Genomic DNA, 19,883 nt, shown 5'->3' with positions numbered 1-19,883 from the left:
ATAACTGGCATTATGGTGCTATAGATGGGGTGGAGCCCCAAAGGGCTGTGGAAGGGTATATCACCCCAGGGCCAGAGGACAGTCAATTCCAAAGTTCTGGGTCAAACTATGACTGGTAACCTTGTTCTGTGCTGTGCACCAAGACTGTTCCTGCCTGTTGTCTCTCCTCCTCCTTCCTGTGACATTGGCTTCAATTGCCCTGCCATGACCTCAGATTTTGGTGTCAGTTATTCTTCCACATCTGTGATCCTGTCCTTTGCTCTCTGGCTTCCGTCTTAACTCTTCCACTCATTGTCAGCCTTTGTCCCCACCAAAAACTGGGATGAAAAGTTCACTCTGACCTGGTCTTCTGATACGTTCTTCCCAGCCAGAGGGCCAACTCATCATCTTCTGGGCCTGGGGGCTGAGGGAAGAGGACTGAGTCTGAGAGGGAACCTGGGCATAAATCCTGGCCCAGAGCCCAAACTCATATTGAAAGTATCCAGGGTCCTGGGCACCACAGGACAAAAACAATAAAGGGAAACTAATCAACACTGTCAGCAGGGCAATAACTTTATTCTACATACAAAAAAGCACACAGCATCCAAAACTGAAAGCAAGTACACCAAGAAGGGAGTCTGCTTGTCTCTTTATTCCTGACACAATTGGAGTTTGGTCATGGACCACTGGTCAGGATGATTGTACAGTCTTTGGTGTGATGAATACTGAGGAAGGGAAGGCTGAGGAAGTGCAGATTTAGAAAGACACCCACTGTAGGGAAAGGGCAATCAGGAAGAGAAGGGTTAATGTGGAGATTCTCAGTTTGACAGAAAATACTGATAGGCTTGTTTTTTTCTCAATATTCAGTTCTGGAGGATGAGCTTAGGGTGCACTTTGACAAAAACCTCTCACTAGAATGGTAGAGGTATTGCTTTGCTGATAGAAATCATACCCATCTTGAGTGGTCAATGAAGCACTTGGTCACAGGACTCCTGGGGTCCAAGGAAGCACCTTTGTCAGCCCTCACCTCCCAGGAAAGGGTTCAAGTTCACAAAGTTCAGGCTCAGTGGGCAGGAGGTGGGTGGAGGACAGGAAGCATGGCTACTGTACTGTCATGACTTGCTGCCCTTGGCAGGGCCTGGGTACTGACGCTTGTCTGCCCTTTCTCTTGTGGTGTGCTGTAGGGCCTGGGTCTTCTCTTAGTACACATTAATGTAGTTGTCCTCCTCAGAGGCATCAGATGACCTAGAGGGCTGAGGGGAGAGTGACTGAGTCACTAGTCAGGCAGAGAAGGGATGGATGTGTGGGGTGGTCTGCCTGAAGGGACAAGAGGTGGCCCTGCCTGCCTCAGGAGTTCTCTTCTCCTAAGCATGATGTGACAGAACCTGAAAGCCTCCCAACATCCCAAATGTGGGACAGAGGCCCTTTCCTGGCTGTAGGGTAAGCCCAGGTTCCCATCTCTCCCCAACTGCCCTGGGGAAAGAGGCATGTGGTTCTGGGATCTGCCTGTATTCCTTGAAATGGTGATAAGACCAGGTCTCAGTCTCTGCCCTCCTTGATCCAGGGAATGAGGTTCAGAATGCAGGGCTCTGTGTGTGCTCTCTGATTCTGGAGATTAGCCCAGACCCATCTCTCCACCACTCATCCTCCAGGAGGAGGTATGGGGCATGGACCACAGGGTTTTATGTATGCTCCTTTGAGAGCCCTCAACCCTGCAAGGCAGACCTCCATCCTCTGTCTAGACTGGTTGGTCTCTTCTCTACAAGTCTGTGCCTGAATTCCTGCCCCAGAGGGAGTGCTCCTCAAAGAAGAATTCAGAACAAAAGGCAGGAGTCTTGGGCTCCATCAGACACTGACTCCACAACCCTGAGCCAGTATGGCTTCTGCATTCATGTGTGTGGCTGTGTGGAGAGGGGGACCCGAGCTAAATCAGGTTGAAGTTGCCACTGCTAGGTATGGAAGAAAAGAGGCCTAAGGCTGCCTTCCCTGAAAAAAACCTGTTCCCCACAGGCAGCTGAGTGGTGGGCACACGGGGAGCTTGGCTGGAATTCCAGGGCCAAGTATTCCTCACTTGTATGTTCTTCCTGGACTTGTATGTTCTTCCTGGGGTTGGTGGACTGCTGGTGAAACAGATTAAAGGGCCCCACACCTGGGCTCTGCTATAAAAAGGAGGAAAAGCAGTCAGTGAGCACAGGGAAACAACCCTGGTAGAAAAGCTGCCCATCCAGCAGTCCCTCAGTGCTGTGCCAGTGCAACAGGCACTGCTGTTGCTCCTATAGGCCTGGGCAGGAATAGACTAGTTCAGGGAAGTGCAGTAATCTGCCCACAGTGACATAGCTGTGCAGCTGCAGTCCCGGGTCGGGTTCTTGCCTGCTCTTTGAGAGACCTAAGGCAGCACACTGTCCCTCGATGCTGTCTGTAGTATCTCGGTGACTTCTCTAATCAGGACATGATGCTCCCACCCATGGCCTGTATTGGATGGTCACACTGAAGCAGCCTGGGCCCCACTGTGATGCCCTGCACTGTGTCTAAGATTCTCCTGGAGTCCTCTGTGATGATACAAGTGGAGCCTGAGCTCTTTGACCAGGTACTGCACAGCTGTGCCCTGTCAGCAAGGACCTCAGGGAGGACCCTATGCTCTGCCTGTGCTCATTTCAGATTGTGGCCTGCACCCTGCACCTCCCTACCTCCAGCACCACTCTCCAAAGACAGGGATTCTGCTACCTGCACCAGAGTCAGGAGTTTTGAGACTTCACTGGGAACCACACTTTCCCCCAGCTAATGATGGTGCTATGTACTCAGAAAAGTTTTGCATCAGACTCCGCCCTACCAAAGGAGGTAAGTAGCCTGGGCTGAGGCAAGTGAGCAGAGCTGCAGGGAGCTGGGAGTGGGCATTTGAGAGCTCATGACAAGGACGTGCATTTTCTCACTGTCTCCCAGGTGCAGCCTGGTGGTGCACTGTGTGGGGGTGAGGTGTACATTCTGGTGGAGCTGAAGATTGAGCTACAGCCACTGTGGAAGGACAAGGAGGAGTCTCAGCTACCTGCAGTCACATCCAGCTGGCCTGAGATTTACTCCATCTGCAGAATAATATATGAACAGGATGCAATTATCTATCTTCAAAGATCAAAGTACCCAGCCTCAGGAGGCATATCAGGCAACAGCAGCAGCATTTTATTTCCAGCCTTCCTGATCCTCAGACCAGTAAAAGCCCACTCATCTCACTCCTCCCCACCAACCCTGCTTACATGGCCCTGGGTGACCAGGAGAAGGGCTGGCCAAGGATGCTGCCACCCAAGACCTGGTGTACTGGTTTTGCTGTAAAAGGATCAGGAACTTAGTGACCAGACACAGTAACAACACACACGTTCAGTCCCATGGCATGTTCATAGAGGCTTCACGGCCACTCCAGCTTCATATGGAGAAACTAAGGCACAGCCTCACATTGTTTTTCAGGTTCAAAAATATATTTTTTCCCTGTTTATCTATGGTATTCACATGTCCAGGATCCAAAATGGGACACATGGTCTAAAAATAGGGTTTTCTACCCAGGTTCATGATTTTGTAAAATAAATTAAGGAACTTCATTTGAAGTGGAAATGGTCACTGGTAGCACTTCTGGGCATGCAGATTAGCCCAGGATAGAGGGAGGGGACTCTGCAGGCCCTGTGGCTTGAGTTCCATGTACTCAGACTGAGGGCTGTTGGCCAGATACAGTGATCATTCTGCTGGTGCTCTTGTTCCTTTTTCTCCTATTGGAACCCTGTTGCTGGTCCTCCTCCTGCAGAAACAGGCAGTGCAGACCTGGGCCTTCGAGACCTTCCTCCTGGTCTGTATAAGGGACAGATCTGACTGCAGTGAATACCTGCAGTGCCCCAATTTCTGTCCTGGGGGCTCTCCTTCCACAAACTTACGGGCAGGTTCTACCCCAATTTCACAGATAAGAAACAAGACTGAGTTTCAATGATTCATCCAATGTCTTAACCCCAACTCCAGGATCCATCTGACACATAAGCAAATCCAGCAGACCTGGATGTTGTCCAGGGGTAGGATATAGAGTGTACTTACCTTTCAAGCCTGGCTTGAGGCTGCAGTATACAGAAGGTGGCTGGATCTTGCTTCTTCTGACAAGGACTTTGTGTGAAGGAAGGGCAGGTAAGAGAGTAAAGGTGGTCACTTTCTGGGCTTCTGGGGTTATGGACATGCTGGGCATTCAAACGTGCTCCCCCCATGGCCAGTAGGGTGAAAGGACCTGTGCATGGGGGCAGGTAATCATCTTCATATTGAGCCTCATTCAGATGGTGCACAACTGTTCTTGCTGGCTAGGGACAGGGCAGTGAAAAAAACAGCCATCACTGACCAGAAGAAAGAAGTGAAAATCTGTATTCATGTCAAGATAACCACCACTAGGTTGGCCACATTATGACTGTGGAGACTGTGGACTTCAGGCAGGAAGGCAAAGTAGGAATGTGCAGTAGCGAGGTGGATGGACCTCTTCCAGCATTCCTGGGACACACCAAGCATCAGTGGTATGTCTAGTGTAAAATAATCCTAGTGGATGGGTCCACCCAGGCGAAAGGCCTGATGGGCAGGGAAAGCCCTGCCTGCAGACTGCATGGGCTGGATGTGTCTCCAGCCTCACAAGACAGGTGAGCCACTAAGAGGTGATCAGGGGAAGTGACATGTGGGCAGTCCTGGCCCTGAAGGTGAGCCTAGGAATATGGTATTGGCCCAGAAGATTTCAGGGTAGGCCATACCTGCAAGTGGAGGTGAGCAGCTCAGCTGCCTTCTCAGCCCTGGTCCCACAGTGAGGCACACATCTCAGTTGCTTCTAAGTTGCATGTCACAGTCCTCAATGCACCAATCTGATTGCTGACATTTTGGGAGCCATCAGAGTCTTCCCCACAGCCTGGGCTCTTGCATGTAAGTTATTGTCCTCTCCCACCTGACACATCCCTCACTGTACCATTCCTCTTCTAGAAGAGACTCTGGGGGTGAGCCTGCTGAATGGGAGACTGTGGGAAGTAGTGATGTGAATCAAGGTACAGGATTACCTTGTGGTTGTGGTGTGCTTTCACTGTGATTCCCCTGTGCAAATGTATAGGGTTAACTTTCCCCAGTTTCTATGGCATGTTCTCTCTGTGCAAATGTCCAGAGCTGTCGGTTTTAACCTTGAGTCACAGATGCTGTCTCCTAAGAATAGAATATTCTGAACATATTAAGATAACCATAACGTCTCACCCATGTTGTGACCTTCAAGCCTGGCTGCTTTCCATAAACATTCTCACAAATAACCTCTTGATGATAAAGCCTATATGAGAAACATGTTGAGCCAGCTCAGGGTCAATGTTCCTCCATAAGAGGACAGTACTTATCTGATCCCACTTTGCCCTCAAAGTGTTTATTTTTCTGAATCTGCTATCACCCCTTGTCTGTTTCTAAATTAATGGTCATGCAGGTCATGACAGAAGACCCCACTGAGCATTCCCCTTTCTGTTCACTAGGTGAGTCAGGGAGACTGTGCCCCAGTTCACCTCAGCACATTAATTTCTTCCAAACTAGGAACCCTGCAATTATCTGGGGTCCTGAACTGAGATAAGCCCAGGCAGCATCCTGTGAGGCAGTTGCCATCACTGGGGATGTGCTGATACCTTATAGGGTGTGGCCTTACACCTGTCCAAGCTTTCTGCAGAGCCAGTCACTTGGAGAAAGCTGGGTCCAAGTCTCCTGGACTCAACAGAGGGTCCTACATTCTCTGTGCCACTCTGGAAGTCCTTGAGGGTATCAGGGAAGGAAGCTCTGACAGAGAATGTTAGTTACATGTGGCCCCACATGGTTCTGTGTGGACATTTCCCATGCCCTCCCCAGGCACTCGTGGACTTACTAGCCCTCCATATAACGCAAGCCCTGATTTCCCAGCACAGGATTCACTTCTGACACATCCTGACCAAGCACAGAGAGCTTGGAAGTTCCTCCTGGGTATGGGGTATAAGCCCCAGGAGGCATCTGCAGAATTCTCTTGACTTGTACACTCACTCCCTCTGCTCCCATCTCACCCCATTGTCATGCTCACCCAGAGTGACACAACACTGTTGGCAATTCCAGGATGAGGACTTTGCAGCCTCCAGAAGCCACATTGAAAACATGGGCACTGGTTTTTATTTGTGAGCTTTAACTTCCCAACTGCAGTTGAGCTATGGTAGTCAGGAGCATGATTCCAAACATCTCTGCCTCAGTTCCAGGCCAGAGAATGAGCATAGAGCTCCAAAAAGATGGCAGGGCCTTGGGGTTGAGTCATCTCTGAGTAAATCTTCTAACCCCAGGCATCATATGAAATGGAGATACAGCTCTGCTCTGAAAAACTTCCATAAGCTGCATCATGGGTGAGAGGAGGCTGTGCAGGTTCTGGGGTGGAGAACCAATGGGAAGGAATGAGAATATTTCTTGCATCAAGCAGATGAGGTACACGCAATATTGAAATGCACTCAGGGAATGTCAGTGACAGTACAAGGACAGACTTCAAGTGAAATTTCAATCAACTACAAACATGCCAGTGTGCCTTAGAATACCATGTTACTTTCTCATTTTGTTTTAGTAGTTTGTTAGTACCACTAGGTTTGGCTGCAATTTGGACTGAGGTAGATTTCATTTTAAGTCCTTAGTTTGATGTGTAAAATACTATGATTTGAGCCACAATGAATCCTCGAACACACTGTACTGTGGTTAACCAGGAGGGTCTGTTCCCCTCACTGAATAGGGAGTTCTCCAAGAACTTGCTGGGGTGGCAGAGGAGGCCTGCATCCTAAATGTCAGTGACCACAGATGACTGAAAGTCTGCCTTGAGCCTGGGTGATGAGGGCCTGCAAAATTTGAGAACTCTGTGTACCTCCCTCTCCCCCAGCCTTAGCTGCACATGACACTTACCTTCATGAGGTTGGTTGCTGTCCAGTTCAGGGAAGTCTCTGTGCCAGGGCCTGAGAGTACAGAAAGATACTGACCTATTCTTCTTTCTAACAACAGCATCCTGGGAAGGTCAGCTCTGTGGAGGTGTTCCTGGCTTGGCTTGTGGGGAAAGCATGGGATGGTCATGGCTTTGTTCCCTGGAGCTGTGGCTTCCAAGGTGCTCTGGCTTTTATCCATCATGAATGTCTTAGGAATTGGGAAGGCTGAGAGTGGTTTTGCTATAGGTGCCATGAAAATGTATGAATCCTCTGTCTATCTTGGGGCTTGTGGGGCTGTCTGTGGTGTGGCCCTAGCTGTCCAGGTGCTGTGGAAAGTTGCAGCTGCAACCTCTGATCCCTAGGCTGTTTCATTTTCCCTTGGGTGGGATACAGAAGTCTTGGGCTTGACCACAGATCCCACGGAAACAACACCTACTGTCGTGGACAATCTTCTGGGCCACGAGGTCACTTCTCATGTAGAATGAGGTCCTTGAATCTTCAAAGAAACCGTCACTCCTGAAAGAGAATGGAGGGCAATTCAGGACTGAATCCAGTGAGGATGGTAGGTTTGTCAAAGCCCCAAACAGCCCACTGTTTGGAAGGAGCATGCAGAGAATAACCACCTGCATTTTTCAGCTGTGACTTACTCTTACCCTGGGATATTATTGTTAACCTGCTTTTGAAAACATGCTGAAGGTTGTTCCTGAACTGGAGTCAAGTGCCTCTGCTATGTGGCCACTCAATATTCTTTGCTTGTGTCCTTCTCAAGGGATCATTTGTGTCAGACTTCATGCACACTAAGATTCCCACAATACTTCCTGCTTGCTCACTGTGGTTCGCTCTTCCCCACCCATCAGAAAATGTGATTGCTCTCTGTGGTTCAGTCTTCCTTGCACATCCATCACACTGCAGACTTGCTCATCTGGGTGTCTCAACAGGTTTCCACAAATGTCCCACACTTCCTGCTTTCTCAGCTGTGTCAGTTTTCCTGAACCAGAGTAGGATTGCACAGGTCTCTCACAGTTCCTACATATTCAGGTCTATCAGACTAGCCTACATCCCATCAGTTGTCCACATGTCCCTCAAACTGGTGAACAGTCTTTAGTCACACACTACCAGCTTGCACAATGGCTGTCAAGTCTTCCCAGCCCCCAGAAAGTTTGCAGAGGCCTCTTATAGTGCCTGTTTGCTCACTGCAGGACAGCCTTTGCTTTACCGCAGCAGGTTTCCTCATCCTCCTCACACAACTTGCTTGCCAATATAGGTGACTTTTTATGCATCCCAGAATTCCCCATGCCCCTCACACTGCCTGCTTGCTAAGTGAAAGGCAGTATTTCCTGTACCTCATGAGTATTTGGCATGTCCATCACAGTGCCTACTTGCTCAATATGGGTAACTCTTCTTGCACCCTAACAGGCCCAACATATCCTCACACTGCCTGCCTACTCAGTTGGGTCAGCCTTCCCTACAGCCCAGCAGGTTTATCCTTGTTTCTCACACAGTCTGCTTAGTAAGTTTGGTCATTGTTCCCTACACCCCTCCAGGTGTCCACACACCTCTCACATTGCCTCCTTGCTCCCTCTGGGTAAGTCTCTCCTATGCCCCAGCACATGTACTCACCCCCCTAACCCTGCCTGATTGTTCAGCAGGGTCAGTCTTCCCTAAACACCAGAAGATGGCCACACTCTCCTCATACTGACATGTTATTCATTGTGAGTCAGTCTTCCATATGAGCAACCCAGGTTCCCCACACCCATCACACTGCCTGCTTGCTCATCTGGGTTAGTGTGCCATGCACCCCAGCTGTTTTCAACAAGCCAATCACACTGACTGCATGCTCAGTTTGCTCAGTCTTTCAAACACTCCAGCATTTTCCCAAGCCCATAATAATCCTGTTAGCTCACTGAGGTCATTTTCCCCTACCCAGCAGAAGTATATACTTGTCCCAACTTATAGCTTCAAAGTGAGGGCATGGGAGCTCCTGCCCTGGTATCATCATGGTAACATAATTGTCCCATCTTACAGCTCTAAAATAGGAGAGAGTTAACCCTGGCCTTGTGCTGTCATGGTACCAAGCTTCACCCAAATTAAAGATCTAAAAAAAGGGCATAGGAGCCACTGGTCCAGAGTGACCATGGGACCATGCTTGACCCATCTTACATCTCTAAAGCAGGTATACAGGATCCCTTGAACAAATGTGGTCAGATGACCATTCTCTTCCCTACCTCACACTCTCTAATCCATGACTCAAGCACTGGGCCAAATGGAGGCACAGGTAAATGTGCTGCCCTGGTGCTCTGGAGGACCAGGTGGGCTGTGCCTCCTCCCACTCAGGGGACTTGCCTGTCAGCAGTGCAGGCTGACTTTAGTGTGGCAAGCTGGAGCATCTTCATTGTTGAATGTGCTGCAGACATGCATGGTTAGCTCAGCTCTGGAGGAGCAGGGCTTCTGACTGGCTGCAGAAATGTTTCCCAGGGAGCCTGTTGATAAAAAGTAAGGAGAGGTGGTAAAGTGGCCTCATCCTGATAGGTGTCATCAGAGGAAGGATGTATATTATGCATCAAGGTCACACCCAGACGTGACTTCCCTCCTGACACAACCCTGCTCTCCTTCTGCCTTTCCTGCAAGCAGGGTAGGTTATCTATTCCTTGCCACTCTGGACTAGCCCCAGGAAGTGTGGCTCCCTGTGGTGCATTGTCAGAGTATGGGCCCCCATTCTGATTTCAGGTTTTTAATTCAGCCTCATGAGACAGAACATGGAATGGGTCCTGCCATGTATGTGGCCTGGATTCCTCCTTCCTGCCCCTGCAAGCCCCCCAGGTACAGCAAAGCTTCCATTCAAAAACAAACCACAGAAACAAACCACACATGTGATACTGAATCTTCTTGTTTGTTCTGGAACTGCTCCTTCTCTGTGAGCATCATCCCTGGGTCCCTTCAGGGAAGAGCTTTCTGTGAGGAAGTTGTTTCCTGCAACCTGAAGTCAACATTAAAACTGTGTCCCTCCTAGTCTGGTCGTGATACTGCAGTCTTTATCCTCGGTATATCTGGGTGTACTATGTGAAGAATTGGAAAGTGGCTGAAGGAAAAAAGTCAAGGGTTTGCCAGAAGTGTTAAAAAGAGAGACAGGTGGATGTGGAGGCACATGTTCTTGTCTCAGCACTGCAGAGGCTGAGGTGGGAGGAGGATTGGCGCCCAGAAGTTCAGGCCAGCCTCTATTATACCCAGAGAGCCAATCTCAGAAAAAGAAGACAAAATCTGTGTAAAGGAGAAAGTCTCCCTATGCCACAAAACTCCTACCAGCTGAAACAAGACACAAGTCCTGTGATGGGTCTCTAAGAATCACTTTAAAAAATGAAAAATAACAGTCTGTATCTGCTGGGAGCCCAGTAGTGTGGATTTCTCAGGATTGATGGGAGCAGGTCTCTCCCTATGAGCTCCACAGTATGGTCTTATGGGATTAATGGATTCAGGGTCTCACCTTCCACTGAACCATTTTTCAGGAATAGTAACTTTAGCTCTCTGAAGCATCCATAATGCACACATGAAGCACTGGGAGAAAGGAAAACAGCATTTGATCCATTTAACAGAAGGGATCAGAGCCTTTGCAAAGACTTGCTCACATCATATGGTAGGTGATGTGGATTTTGTCAGGTTCACCAGAGTACACTAATTCATACATGTCAGTGAGGGGGGAGCCAGGGCTATGGAAGGACCCAGTGGGAGGGATGAGGGGGAGCTCTCAGTCCAAAAGGTCAGAGGCACCTGACAAATGTCAGGGGAGAAGAGACTAGGTATCATAACTTAAAAGCAGACCTGACTAAGACAGAGTCCCTCTGTCAATCAGTTATGTGACTTTGGATCATTCCTGTCTAGCTTTAAGAGGTGCTTGTTAGTGGGATTTATACTGGGCCTATGCTTTCAGGGAGATGGTCAAGTCACAGCTGCTGTCACATCCTTCTGTTGGTGTGGATGGCAGGTGTGAATGCAGACATCTCCTTACCTACGAAAGGGGTGGATCCAGAGCAAAGGTGGGAAAGCTCTTGACAGGCAAGGCAAGGAAAATGTTTTGCCTCAGGGGAGTTTTATGCAATGAAAATGGAATGCCTACACAATCACAGTGTAGGTCAACAGAAAGATCTTAAGTTCTGCAAAGTTTCAGTGTAAGGCAGGAAATAAATTCTGTTTCCTTACTAGAGAAACAGAAAAACTTTACAGAGCAATTAACAACAAACTCTTTCATGAATAGTGGTCAGATACTGACTCCTTGCTCCCTCACAGCCAGAGCTCAATGGGAACCCTCACTGATGACTAAGCTTAGACTCTTCTGGATGGTTTTATAGCCACAATACACATTATAAGAAAGTTGCTGACTCAAAATTCTAGATTCTCCACTGAGAAAGAAGACAAACCACCTGTTCTCTTCAGAAAGATCTCACAGTACTGAACCTCTGACATGCAACTAATGACTTCCACCTAGTAACTGAACCTCCCATTAGCTAAGAGAATATACACTCATGAACAGGAAGCCAATGGAACAAACAATTTAAAAGACAAAATATTGACCAACTACTCAATTGTTACTAACAATCTTTCTGATTATTCAATAAACCTCCCCTCACTCAGCTCTTGGTGCCAAAGCCAGTGTCCCTGGCCTGGTGATGAACTTCCCATGACTGGTTTGGCACCTATCCACACAGAAGGTTAGGAGCCCTCTGACTTGGAGTCAGCTGAACACATCTGCAGACTCATCAGATACAACAGGGTAGAAAGACATGCATGGAGAATCAAGGAATTTCCCACCAGAGACAGCACACAATGCAAATTAAAAGTTGCTTTGAAAATCTGAGCTACTCTTCATGATGAATGAGAAGAAATGGGCTCATTATCCATCTCCCAGGAAGGAAAAAAACAAGTCTCCACAGCAGCTCTTCACGCCAGGCCCAGCTGGCCACATAATTTCCAGGATCTGGTGTAACCTGAAAAAACAGTACTCACTGCTGAAAATTTATAGGACCTCAGGACAGCAGCACCAAGTGCTGGTATGAGTGCAGTAGCATTCTGGACCTATGGAGCAGCACAGGGCACAAACCCACATGGCTGGTCCCAAGTCCAAGGGACCTGAACCTGGTTTACCATCAGTAGTAACCTGAGAAAGTTATTTAAAAAAAAAAAAACTTGATATGTTATTCACATTCCATCAGTGCTACCATTTCAAAGTGCAAAATTCTGTTGTTAGTACCTTCCCACAAATTTACTGATGTCATCACTAAGTCCAGATTGGCTGACCACTCCAAAATGAAACCTGCCATCAAAACCCAGTGATAAATTTCTGATCCCCCTTCACCTGTCTTCTCCCATGGTGATGTTGAGGAATCCTGGATTCTATATCAACAATAATCACACAGGACTGAGGGCCAAGCCTTATTGCAGAGGCTGGATGGAAGAGGACTGTGAAGAGCAGTGTCAGAGAATGGGAGAGCAGTGACTGAGACTAGGGGTCTCTGATGACCTCATGGCTATGGCATGCCTGGTGCCTGTTAATGTTTCTGTGCAAGGGCACAGGGTGCTTAGCTGCTGTGGCATTTCCCTGCATGTGGAGGCTCTGGGCAAGGCTCCTATCACCTCTGACCTTGATCTCAGCACACAGCTCCTGGGAATAAATAAATTCTTATGCTAGATGACCACAATGTTTCAAAAGTTTCACTTCTCTTATTCCTGTCCACCTCACAGTAACTTTTAACAATGTATTTTCCTGAGAGCTACACAAAGCTCCTAACATTGTATTTTGCAACTGTGGATTGAAACTACGGAAAAGCTATATAGATGTCCTAGTTTCTATAACTTTCCTGAATAAAAAAAAATAATGCTTGCATAGTCTTTCACCTGATAAGACATATATAAATAAATTTTGCTGTCATAACTCTTTATATCTGCATCTGCACCAGAGAGCAGAGATCTACTTGATTGCAGGTTTATCTTCAAAATCTGTGTTTGTGAGTCTTTATTTTTCTAATCCCCCTTTGTCTCTCAAAATAAATGCAAGATTGGCCACACTGGTCATGCAGAGTACCCATAGAAACGCAGATAGTTAGCATGTGTGAGAGGTGAAGGAGGAAGAAGGTGACACACTGGTAGATGAAAGTGGGGTCCAGGGGCATGAGGTATGTCATAAAACAACTTTTGCTTCATTGTGACCCACATTTCTTGTTTTGCCATTTGAGCACAGTGAGGGCCACAGGTCCCCATGATATCTGGTCTTGACTGGCATCTGCTCTACTTGCAAAAGGAACCTTAGGAGTATTTCAGCCCCTAGAGAAGGCTGGTGACTATGTACCTATGCTTTCAAATTCCTGCTGGAAGCCACAGACCTTGAAGATGCTCTGCACCCACTTATGCATGTCCTCCTTTGTCTCTGCTACCAGGTAAAAGGTGTGATTGCTGGTCTTGAAGATGCACACAAAGCCACATGGCAGCCCCTTCTTGTGAAAGGCCACATTGCCATTCACTGCTTACAGAGGTTCAGGAAGATGATCTGCAAAGCCTTCTTGGACTGGTGATGCTTGTAGTATTCCAGGACATCTGGGTCATCCCCTTCCTAGTTGTTCTTCAGGATGAACCAGCATTTACTCCAGGCCTGAACTCCACCAGAAGGAGTAAGAAGAGGTAAGAAATTCACTCATTATTTCAAAGTTTTTTCTCCTTAATTTTATTTTGAGATGAGGTCTCCCTACGTTGCACAGGCTTTCCTGGAGTTTATGATCCTTCTGCTTCAACTTTATAGATTGCTGGGCCACTATGCTAGGTGTTTCAAAGTTTTTCATTGTTCACTCTTAGTGATACTAATACTGTGGAGTGTGGAACCTTCAGGCTGCTTATGGCACCAAACTTCTCCTATCATAGATAAAAACAACAGAGACTTGACTTGATATAGTGGTCTTCTCCAGCTATGGCCCAGTTTTGTTACTTCTCTTCAGAGCTAAACCTCAAAGTTTTCTAAACTACCAATTTTTTGAATGACATTGAAACTTTCATTGCAAGGATGAAGGCCAGAGGAAAGTGACACACATTTTTAATGTGCCAAATGATAAGAGCTCTCATAATTTGCCATTCAGTGATAATACCCTTCAGAATGAAGACGTAAGAGAGATGTTCTCCAGTGAAGACAACAACGGTCATGACACTAGCAATCCTGCCCTGTGGAAGGGCCAGAGGATGTCTCTGTCTGGAAAGGAATGGTGAAAGAAGGGCCTATATGATATCAGCAGGAAGAAAACACGGAGCAAACAGAAGAGTATGTTGATAGAATAGACCCTTTTGAGTCTCTTGATTCTTTTTGATTATTGAATCAAACACCAAAGCACCACCTGATGTAGGAAAATACTTAGCACAGGGACATGTGAAACAAGAAAATTCCTCTCAAAACCACATCAAGAGCTGGACAGAGTGATGTGCACCTGTAATTCCAGTGGTTCTGGAGGCTGAGGCAGGAGAATCAAGAGTTTATAGCCAACCTCAACAAAAGTGAGATGCTAAGCTACTCAGTGAGATTGTCTCTAAATAAAATACAAACTAGGGTTGTGGATATGGCTCAGTAGTCGAGTGCTCCTGAGTTTAATCCCTCATAGCTCTCCACCCCTCTGGCAAAACAAATCACAACTAGGCATTTTAAAAGCAAACACATTTACCATCAACATTGTATTGGAAGATAGAAGAAAGATAACAGCTAAAACCACTTGAAAACAAAGGATAAACTGGAGGAGTTAGTCCATCAGGCTGTCAGACTCATGGCATGATCACACTCATGAAGACTACCTGTAATGACTGACAGAGAAAGAGACACAGGGACAAGAGACTGGAATAGAGCACCAGAAAGAGACACAGAGAAATGTGTCAATTGGCTTTGCACAAAACTAAGAGACTAATTCAGTGAAAGAAGGGTGGCTTCTCAACAATGGTGCAGAGAGAGCAGTCATTGACCACTGACATAAAGGAAATGAGCTGTCTCAAACCTTACACAAAAATAAAGTGGACTATGGAAACGAAGGAAAACACAACATTGTAAGATGCACTGTGTTGGTGAGCTTCTTATAACTGTGAACAAAACACCTGACAAGAGCAACTCAGAGGATCACAGGATTACTTAAATTTATGGTATCAAAGCATGGTCAGCCAACTCCACTGAAGAAACATTATGGTGAATGGACATGTAACAGGAAAGCTGCGCAGCTCTTGGTAACCAGAAAGCAGGAGAGACAGAGAGTAAGTGGACTTACACTTCCACAGACAGCACCCTGGGATGCAATTCCTACAGCCAAATCCCACCTCCTTGTTACTTTCTACATCTCTCAGTGATTTTATATATATATATATATATATATATATATATATATATATATATATATATATATAAGTAAGTGATTATATTATATATATATTTTTTTCTTTTTTTTTGCCAATACAGGGGATGGAACCCAAGGACTCACACATGCTGGGTAGATGCTATACCACAGAGCTATAAGCAACCTGCAGCAAATTATTATTCCACAATATGGGTGAACTCACTGATGAGATGAGTTAACTCACTGATGAGTCCTTGTAATTCAGTTGTCTTACCTCTGAACACTGCTATACTGAAATTTGAGCTTTTGGGGGATATTTTGGACCCAAACCATAACACTTAGGAAAACAAAAGTTACATAAATGGGGAAAACTTTGGGACATAGGATTAAACTAAGCATTCACATATTTGCAAAAAAAATTCAATCTACAATAGGAAAGATTAAAACACTTATAAACATCTACTCAGTTAAGACCCTAGTTCAGTAGATAAAAAGGACAAGTTACAGGCTGAGTGTAAATACAAATTCTGTGTTGTGACTATCCCTGTCATCCAAAAATATGGAAGGTTGCAGCAGGAGAAATACCTCAGTCTTATTTCAAGGACAGCCTCAGCAAATTAGTCAGATCCCAATCTTAAAAATAAAATTAAAGAAAGAAAGAAAGAAAGAAAGAAAGAAAGAAAGAAAGAAAGAAAGAAAGAAAGAAAGAAAGAACAAATTGGGGATGTAGAGCAATTTATAAAGGATCCCAGGGTTCAACCCCACGAAACCCCATGATAAAAAAGAAAGAAAGAAAATGCAAAACACACTTGGAGCATATAACTACTATCTTAAGTGTGTAAGGGATTATCAAAATTCAACATAAAATAAAACAGACAAAGCTTAAAGAAAATGCTAAAAGTCTTGTGGAGGCATGTTCTATGAGAATACAATCACATGAAAAGAGTTCAATTCTTGGGAGAAATCCTAGTTCTTGGCTTGCAGCAGTTAATATCTCAAGGGTGTATACTTGCAGAGAGGAGCATTCCTCTCTGACCACCTAGGAATGTAAACAACTGCCCCAAGTTGACCTAGTGTTACCAAGGAAACCTGTATAGGAGCCTGGTTGTCTGATCCCCTGTGGCATATTGTGATTGGGCAAGAAACTTATAAAATGTATGGTTTTTCCTGCAATAAATCAGTTTGCAGGATGCTTGCCACAAGCCTGCTCCTACCCAACTACCAGGGTCTGGGTCCTGCCTCTGCGGCTCTTACCTATGCCTGAGCTAGCTACATTCAATGTCCTTAGGCATGTGAAATCCTGAACTAAAATGAGTGGGCAAATGGTCGAGCCAAAAGACTGGTACAATCATGGACAATGACACTGCATATTAAAGAGAAAATGAACTGTTGACATGTAACAGCTGGGACAAGTATCCAGAGATTCATGCTGAAAACATCTGAACCATAACACACCATCTGAATCCACTGAAGTAACACTGGTGAGATGACCAGCTCACAGACACAGAGGACAGCTTCATGTCTGTAAGGGGTGAAGGATGTAGCAGGGCTGGGTAGGGGCAGAGGTGAAGAGGAAGAGAGAGAGGAAGGGCTCTCAGCACTGGAGGCCTTCTGCATCCTGACAGTGCTGCTGACAGCACCTGATGAGGCCACAACACAGGGTATCAAATGAGGTCACCCAAGAAGTCTGGGTAAAGGGCATCAGGTCTCTCTTTACCATTTCTGACTCAGTGTGGGTCTTCAATTTTCTCAGTATAAAACATTTACTACTTTTAAAGAGCTCAGGCAACAGGACAAAACTAGATGACCCTGCTGCAGGATGAAAAATACTGAATTAATAAGAGGTGAATGATCCAAGCACAAAGCCTGGCACAGAGATGAACTCCCAGGTAGCTGTCAGAAATGAGCAGTGCTCAGCTTCAAGGTGGTGGGTGGGTCATACATAGCCAGGGTAGTTAGTCTGGTGGGAGTCAGCCAAGAGTTACTGGGTGACATTAGTTCAAAAATGGTTTCCACATTTCTCACCAGACAAGTGACTTGCTGGTGGCACCAATTACTGAGTAGGTGTGGGGTGCAGTGTTCTGGGTGTGGTGAGTCTGTGCTCACTGGGAGACACTAGAGGCATCACATTTCAGCTGCATATGCAGGTTAGAGTTTTGAAATCTACCCTGTGAGAAATTTTGATGGAATTTTAATGAAACTTCAGACTTGTAGCATAGGAGTAAGTCTTTCCAGGAGGTTCAGAGGAGAAAAACCAGCAGCAAGCATGCAAGGTGCCTTTCACAAGACAAGAATGAGACATTGCAAAGCAGAGCCACTGGACAAGAGTGGAAAGGTGCTACTCATCTTCCTTTCACTACAGCTTTAAATTAGAAGAAACAAAGGGCACAGTCAGCACTGCTCATCAACAGCAGCTGTGAACCACTAAAAGTGACCACAAGAGTGGGGGAGGGCTGGTCCCTGCTTGATCCTCAGGATGAACTTCCATGGTATCTGTGGCCCCCTGAAATCCACTCTTTTTCTCCCAAGCCCTCAAAATAAACTTTGAAATTGATTGAGTTTCCAACTGGGGAGAATCTGTAGAGAAGGCACCCCAGTATGCTCCTACTGCCTGCCAGCCCCGTGGATTCTCCCAGCACCCACACCTGCCCATACTCACACAGAGTTGCCACTTCTTCTCTGGGGGTGATTTTCTCAGCCAGCCAGAGTGCACTACCTGGCTCCTATCTACGCTGCCAGTCTTGATTGCCTTGAGTATGGAGTTGAGAGCAGAGCCTGGGGAGAGCAGTCCCATACATGTCTATGTGAGCAGGTGCTCCCCTAACCAGGAATGTGGCCCCCACCATGATCCCCAGGCCAGTGCTCCCTTGTGCACAGCAGGAGATCACCAGGTTTCTGTGAAAATCACCCTGCCAGTGCTCTCAGAAGAAGCGGGAGGAGGCTGAATGCCCACTGGTTCTTGTGTGGTGAGGGGATGGGAGGGGGTGGAGTTAAGAGAAGGAGCCACATCTCTTTACAACTGATGGAGTATTCATAGAAAGTGGACAGGTAGGGGTCCAAAAATAGCTTGGCTTTCTGTCCATTTCCAGAATTTTAAATTCCAGCAGGTCATGGTCCCACCCCAAGAATTTTACTCTCTCAATCAGTTTGTAAAACTGAAACCCTATCCCATTCCTGGCCCTCCCAGTCACTCTGGGAGGATTCCAAGTTTGTTCTCTTGGCTAACTTCCTTCAATAACCAGTGTGATGCTGGAGACACAAAACCCCATATCTGTGAGGCTGTAGCCTGGACCAGCCATCACCTAACTTTTGTAGAGGGCCAGAATCACCAGAAATCCTTTGACTTCCACTTTGGATGGGTTTCAGGACCCCCACAGGCACCAAAACCCAGGGGTGGTTATGTCATTCATAGAAAATGGAGTAGCATTTGCATGTAACCCTCACAAACCCTCCTGCATGCTCTAAACCACATGGACATTACATATAATACCCCGTAGAATACAAACACTATCTAACAGGTTAGGCAGTAATAACAATGAAAAATGTACCTATTTATTTAGTACAGATAGAATTGTTTCTAGATATTTTGCAGCTCAGGTTGGTTGGATATGATTATGTGGATCTGCACATACAGAATACCAGCTATATCCTAAACCTCTGAGAGACATAAATATCTAAACATTTAAAAATCTAAACATTTAAACTCAAGAAAAAGCAGTAGAGGTGATCCAGCCTAAGAAATGTGGTGTTGACTTCCCTCATATTCTAGTGCCTGTGCTGAGTCCGACAATTGCAGCACCCTAGAAATCTGCATGGTTTTGCTGCAGCTGAGGTGTATGATGAAGTCAGATGCACCATGCCCATCTTTCCCTAGAGTTTGGTCTTTTGCAGAGTCATGGACATTATTGCAACTTTACAAGACTGGTAGTTATTTGGGGATAGTTCACATTTTGCCAGAAGCACCTCAGTGTCATATTCCCTTAAACACAAGGTTCTGGATTGTTGTTTACAATTCCATATGGAAATATAGGGTCTTGAAAGGTTAGTGTGACTCCATGTCTTCGTGTACACATCCTCCTTCTCTGGCTCTCCCACCCCCAAATTAATTTCCATTTGGAAGCTAATTTAGTATTTAGACCACTGAAAGCCTAATCAAGATAATTCTTTTTTAACTAATAAAGAGTCCCAGCCAATCAAAGCAGGAAAATCTGAACTGATGAAATGAGACAAACACCAATTGCAACATGCAAAGCTGACTTTGTTAACAGTTGAGATGTTTTGTACCTTGCAACTTTTTTCTGTCTCTAAGTGCTGCCTGATCCTGTGCCTCTTACTCTTTCTCCTGTGCTCCTGGATTGCAACTTATGACTTGTTCAATAAACTGCTTTGTTTAACTGGTTAAATATTCTTCATTTAAAGTGACTTTGGATCTAAACTAAAAGTTCATGAATTTAAATATAATTATGTTTCAGTGATACAATTTTGATGTTTATAACCTATTTGCATGCTGAAGAAATCTAATAATTTTTAAAGTAACACTACTGCTTATTAGTGTTTGTGAAGAATAATATGGTACTGAAGATTATGCCTTCTAAAAATAAGCAATATTTAATTTGAACAA

The 19,883-nt window shown here is 45.9% G+C and overlaps 1 protein-coding gene across 2 annotated transcripts; it reads right to left on the bottom strand.

The window, feature by feature from the left end:
* Window positions 1-288: 288 nt before the first annotated feature.
* On the bottom strand, window positions 289-19,622 carry LOC306646615 (uncharacterized protein). Of its 2 annotated transcripts, XM_079115252.1 has the most exons (7): window positions 17,922-19,622; window positions 13,437-13,557; window positions 9,146-9,400; window positions 7,357-7,436; window positions 6,904-6,953; window positions 4,048-4,301; window positions 289-1,232 (listed from the first exon to the last, which is right to left on the bottom strand). In XM_079115252.1, exons 4-7 carry the CDS (start codon window positions 7,394-7,396, stop codon window positions 1,043-1,045), a joined length of 534 nt encoding a protein of 177 aa, XP_078971378.1. In that variant the 5' UTR covers window positions 7,397-7,436; window positions 9,146-9,400; window positions 13,437-13,557; window positions 17,922-19,622; the 3' UTR covers window positions 289-1,042. The 2 variants fall into 2 exon arrangements, 1 of the variants encoding a protein (XP_078971378.1); XR_013759895.1 differs by lacking the exons at window positions 289-1,232; window positions 4,048-4,301; window positions 17,922-19,622 and adding an exon at window positions 5,680-5,776 and having other exon boundaries at window positions 6,904-7,436; window positions 13,437-13,735.
* Between the last annotated feature and the right edge of the window lie 261 nt (window positions 19,623-19,883).

The sequence above is a fragment of the Sciurus vulgaris genome (genome assembly GCF_902686455.1).
Source record: "Sciurus vulgaris genome assembly, chromosome: 16".
NCBI lineage: Eukaryota > Metazoa > Chordata > Mammalia > Rodentia > Sciuridae > Sciurus > Sciurus vulgaris.
This window is presented reverse-complemented; position numbering and strand designations above follow the sequence as displayed.

What these genes read in the sequence shown, in the direction of transcription:
- LOC306646615 (XM_079115252.1), bottom strand. Translation starts at nt 7,396, where the DNA reads ATGAGAAGTGACCTCGTGGCCCAGAAGATTGTCCACGACA. An exon ending in CCAGAAGATTGTCCACGACA is followed by an intron (nt 6,954 to 7,356) that starts GTAGGTGTTGTT and finishes CTGTACTCTCAG; the next exon opens with GCCCTGGCACAGAGACTTCC. An exon ending in CCTCAAGCCAGGCTTGAAAG is followed by an intron (nt 1,233 to 4,047) that starts GTAAGTACACTC and finishes CTCTCCCCTCAG; the next exon opens with CCCTCTAGGTCATCTGATGC.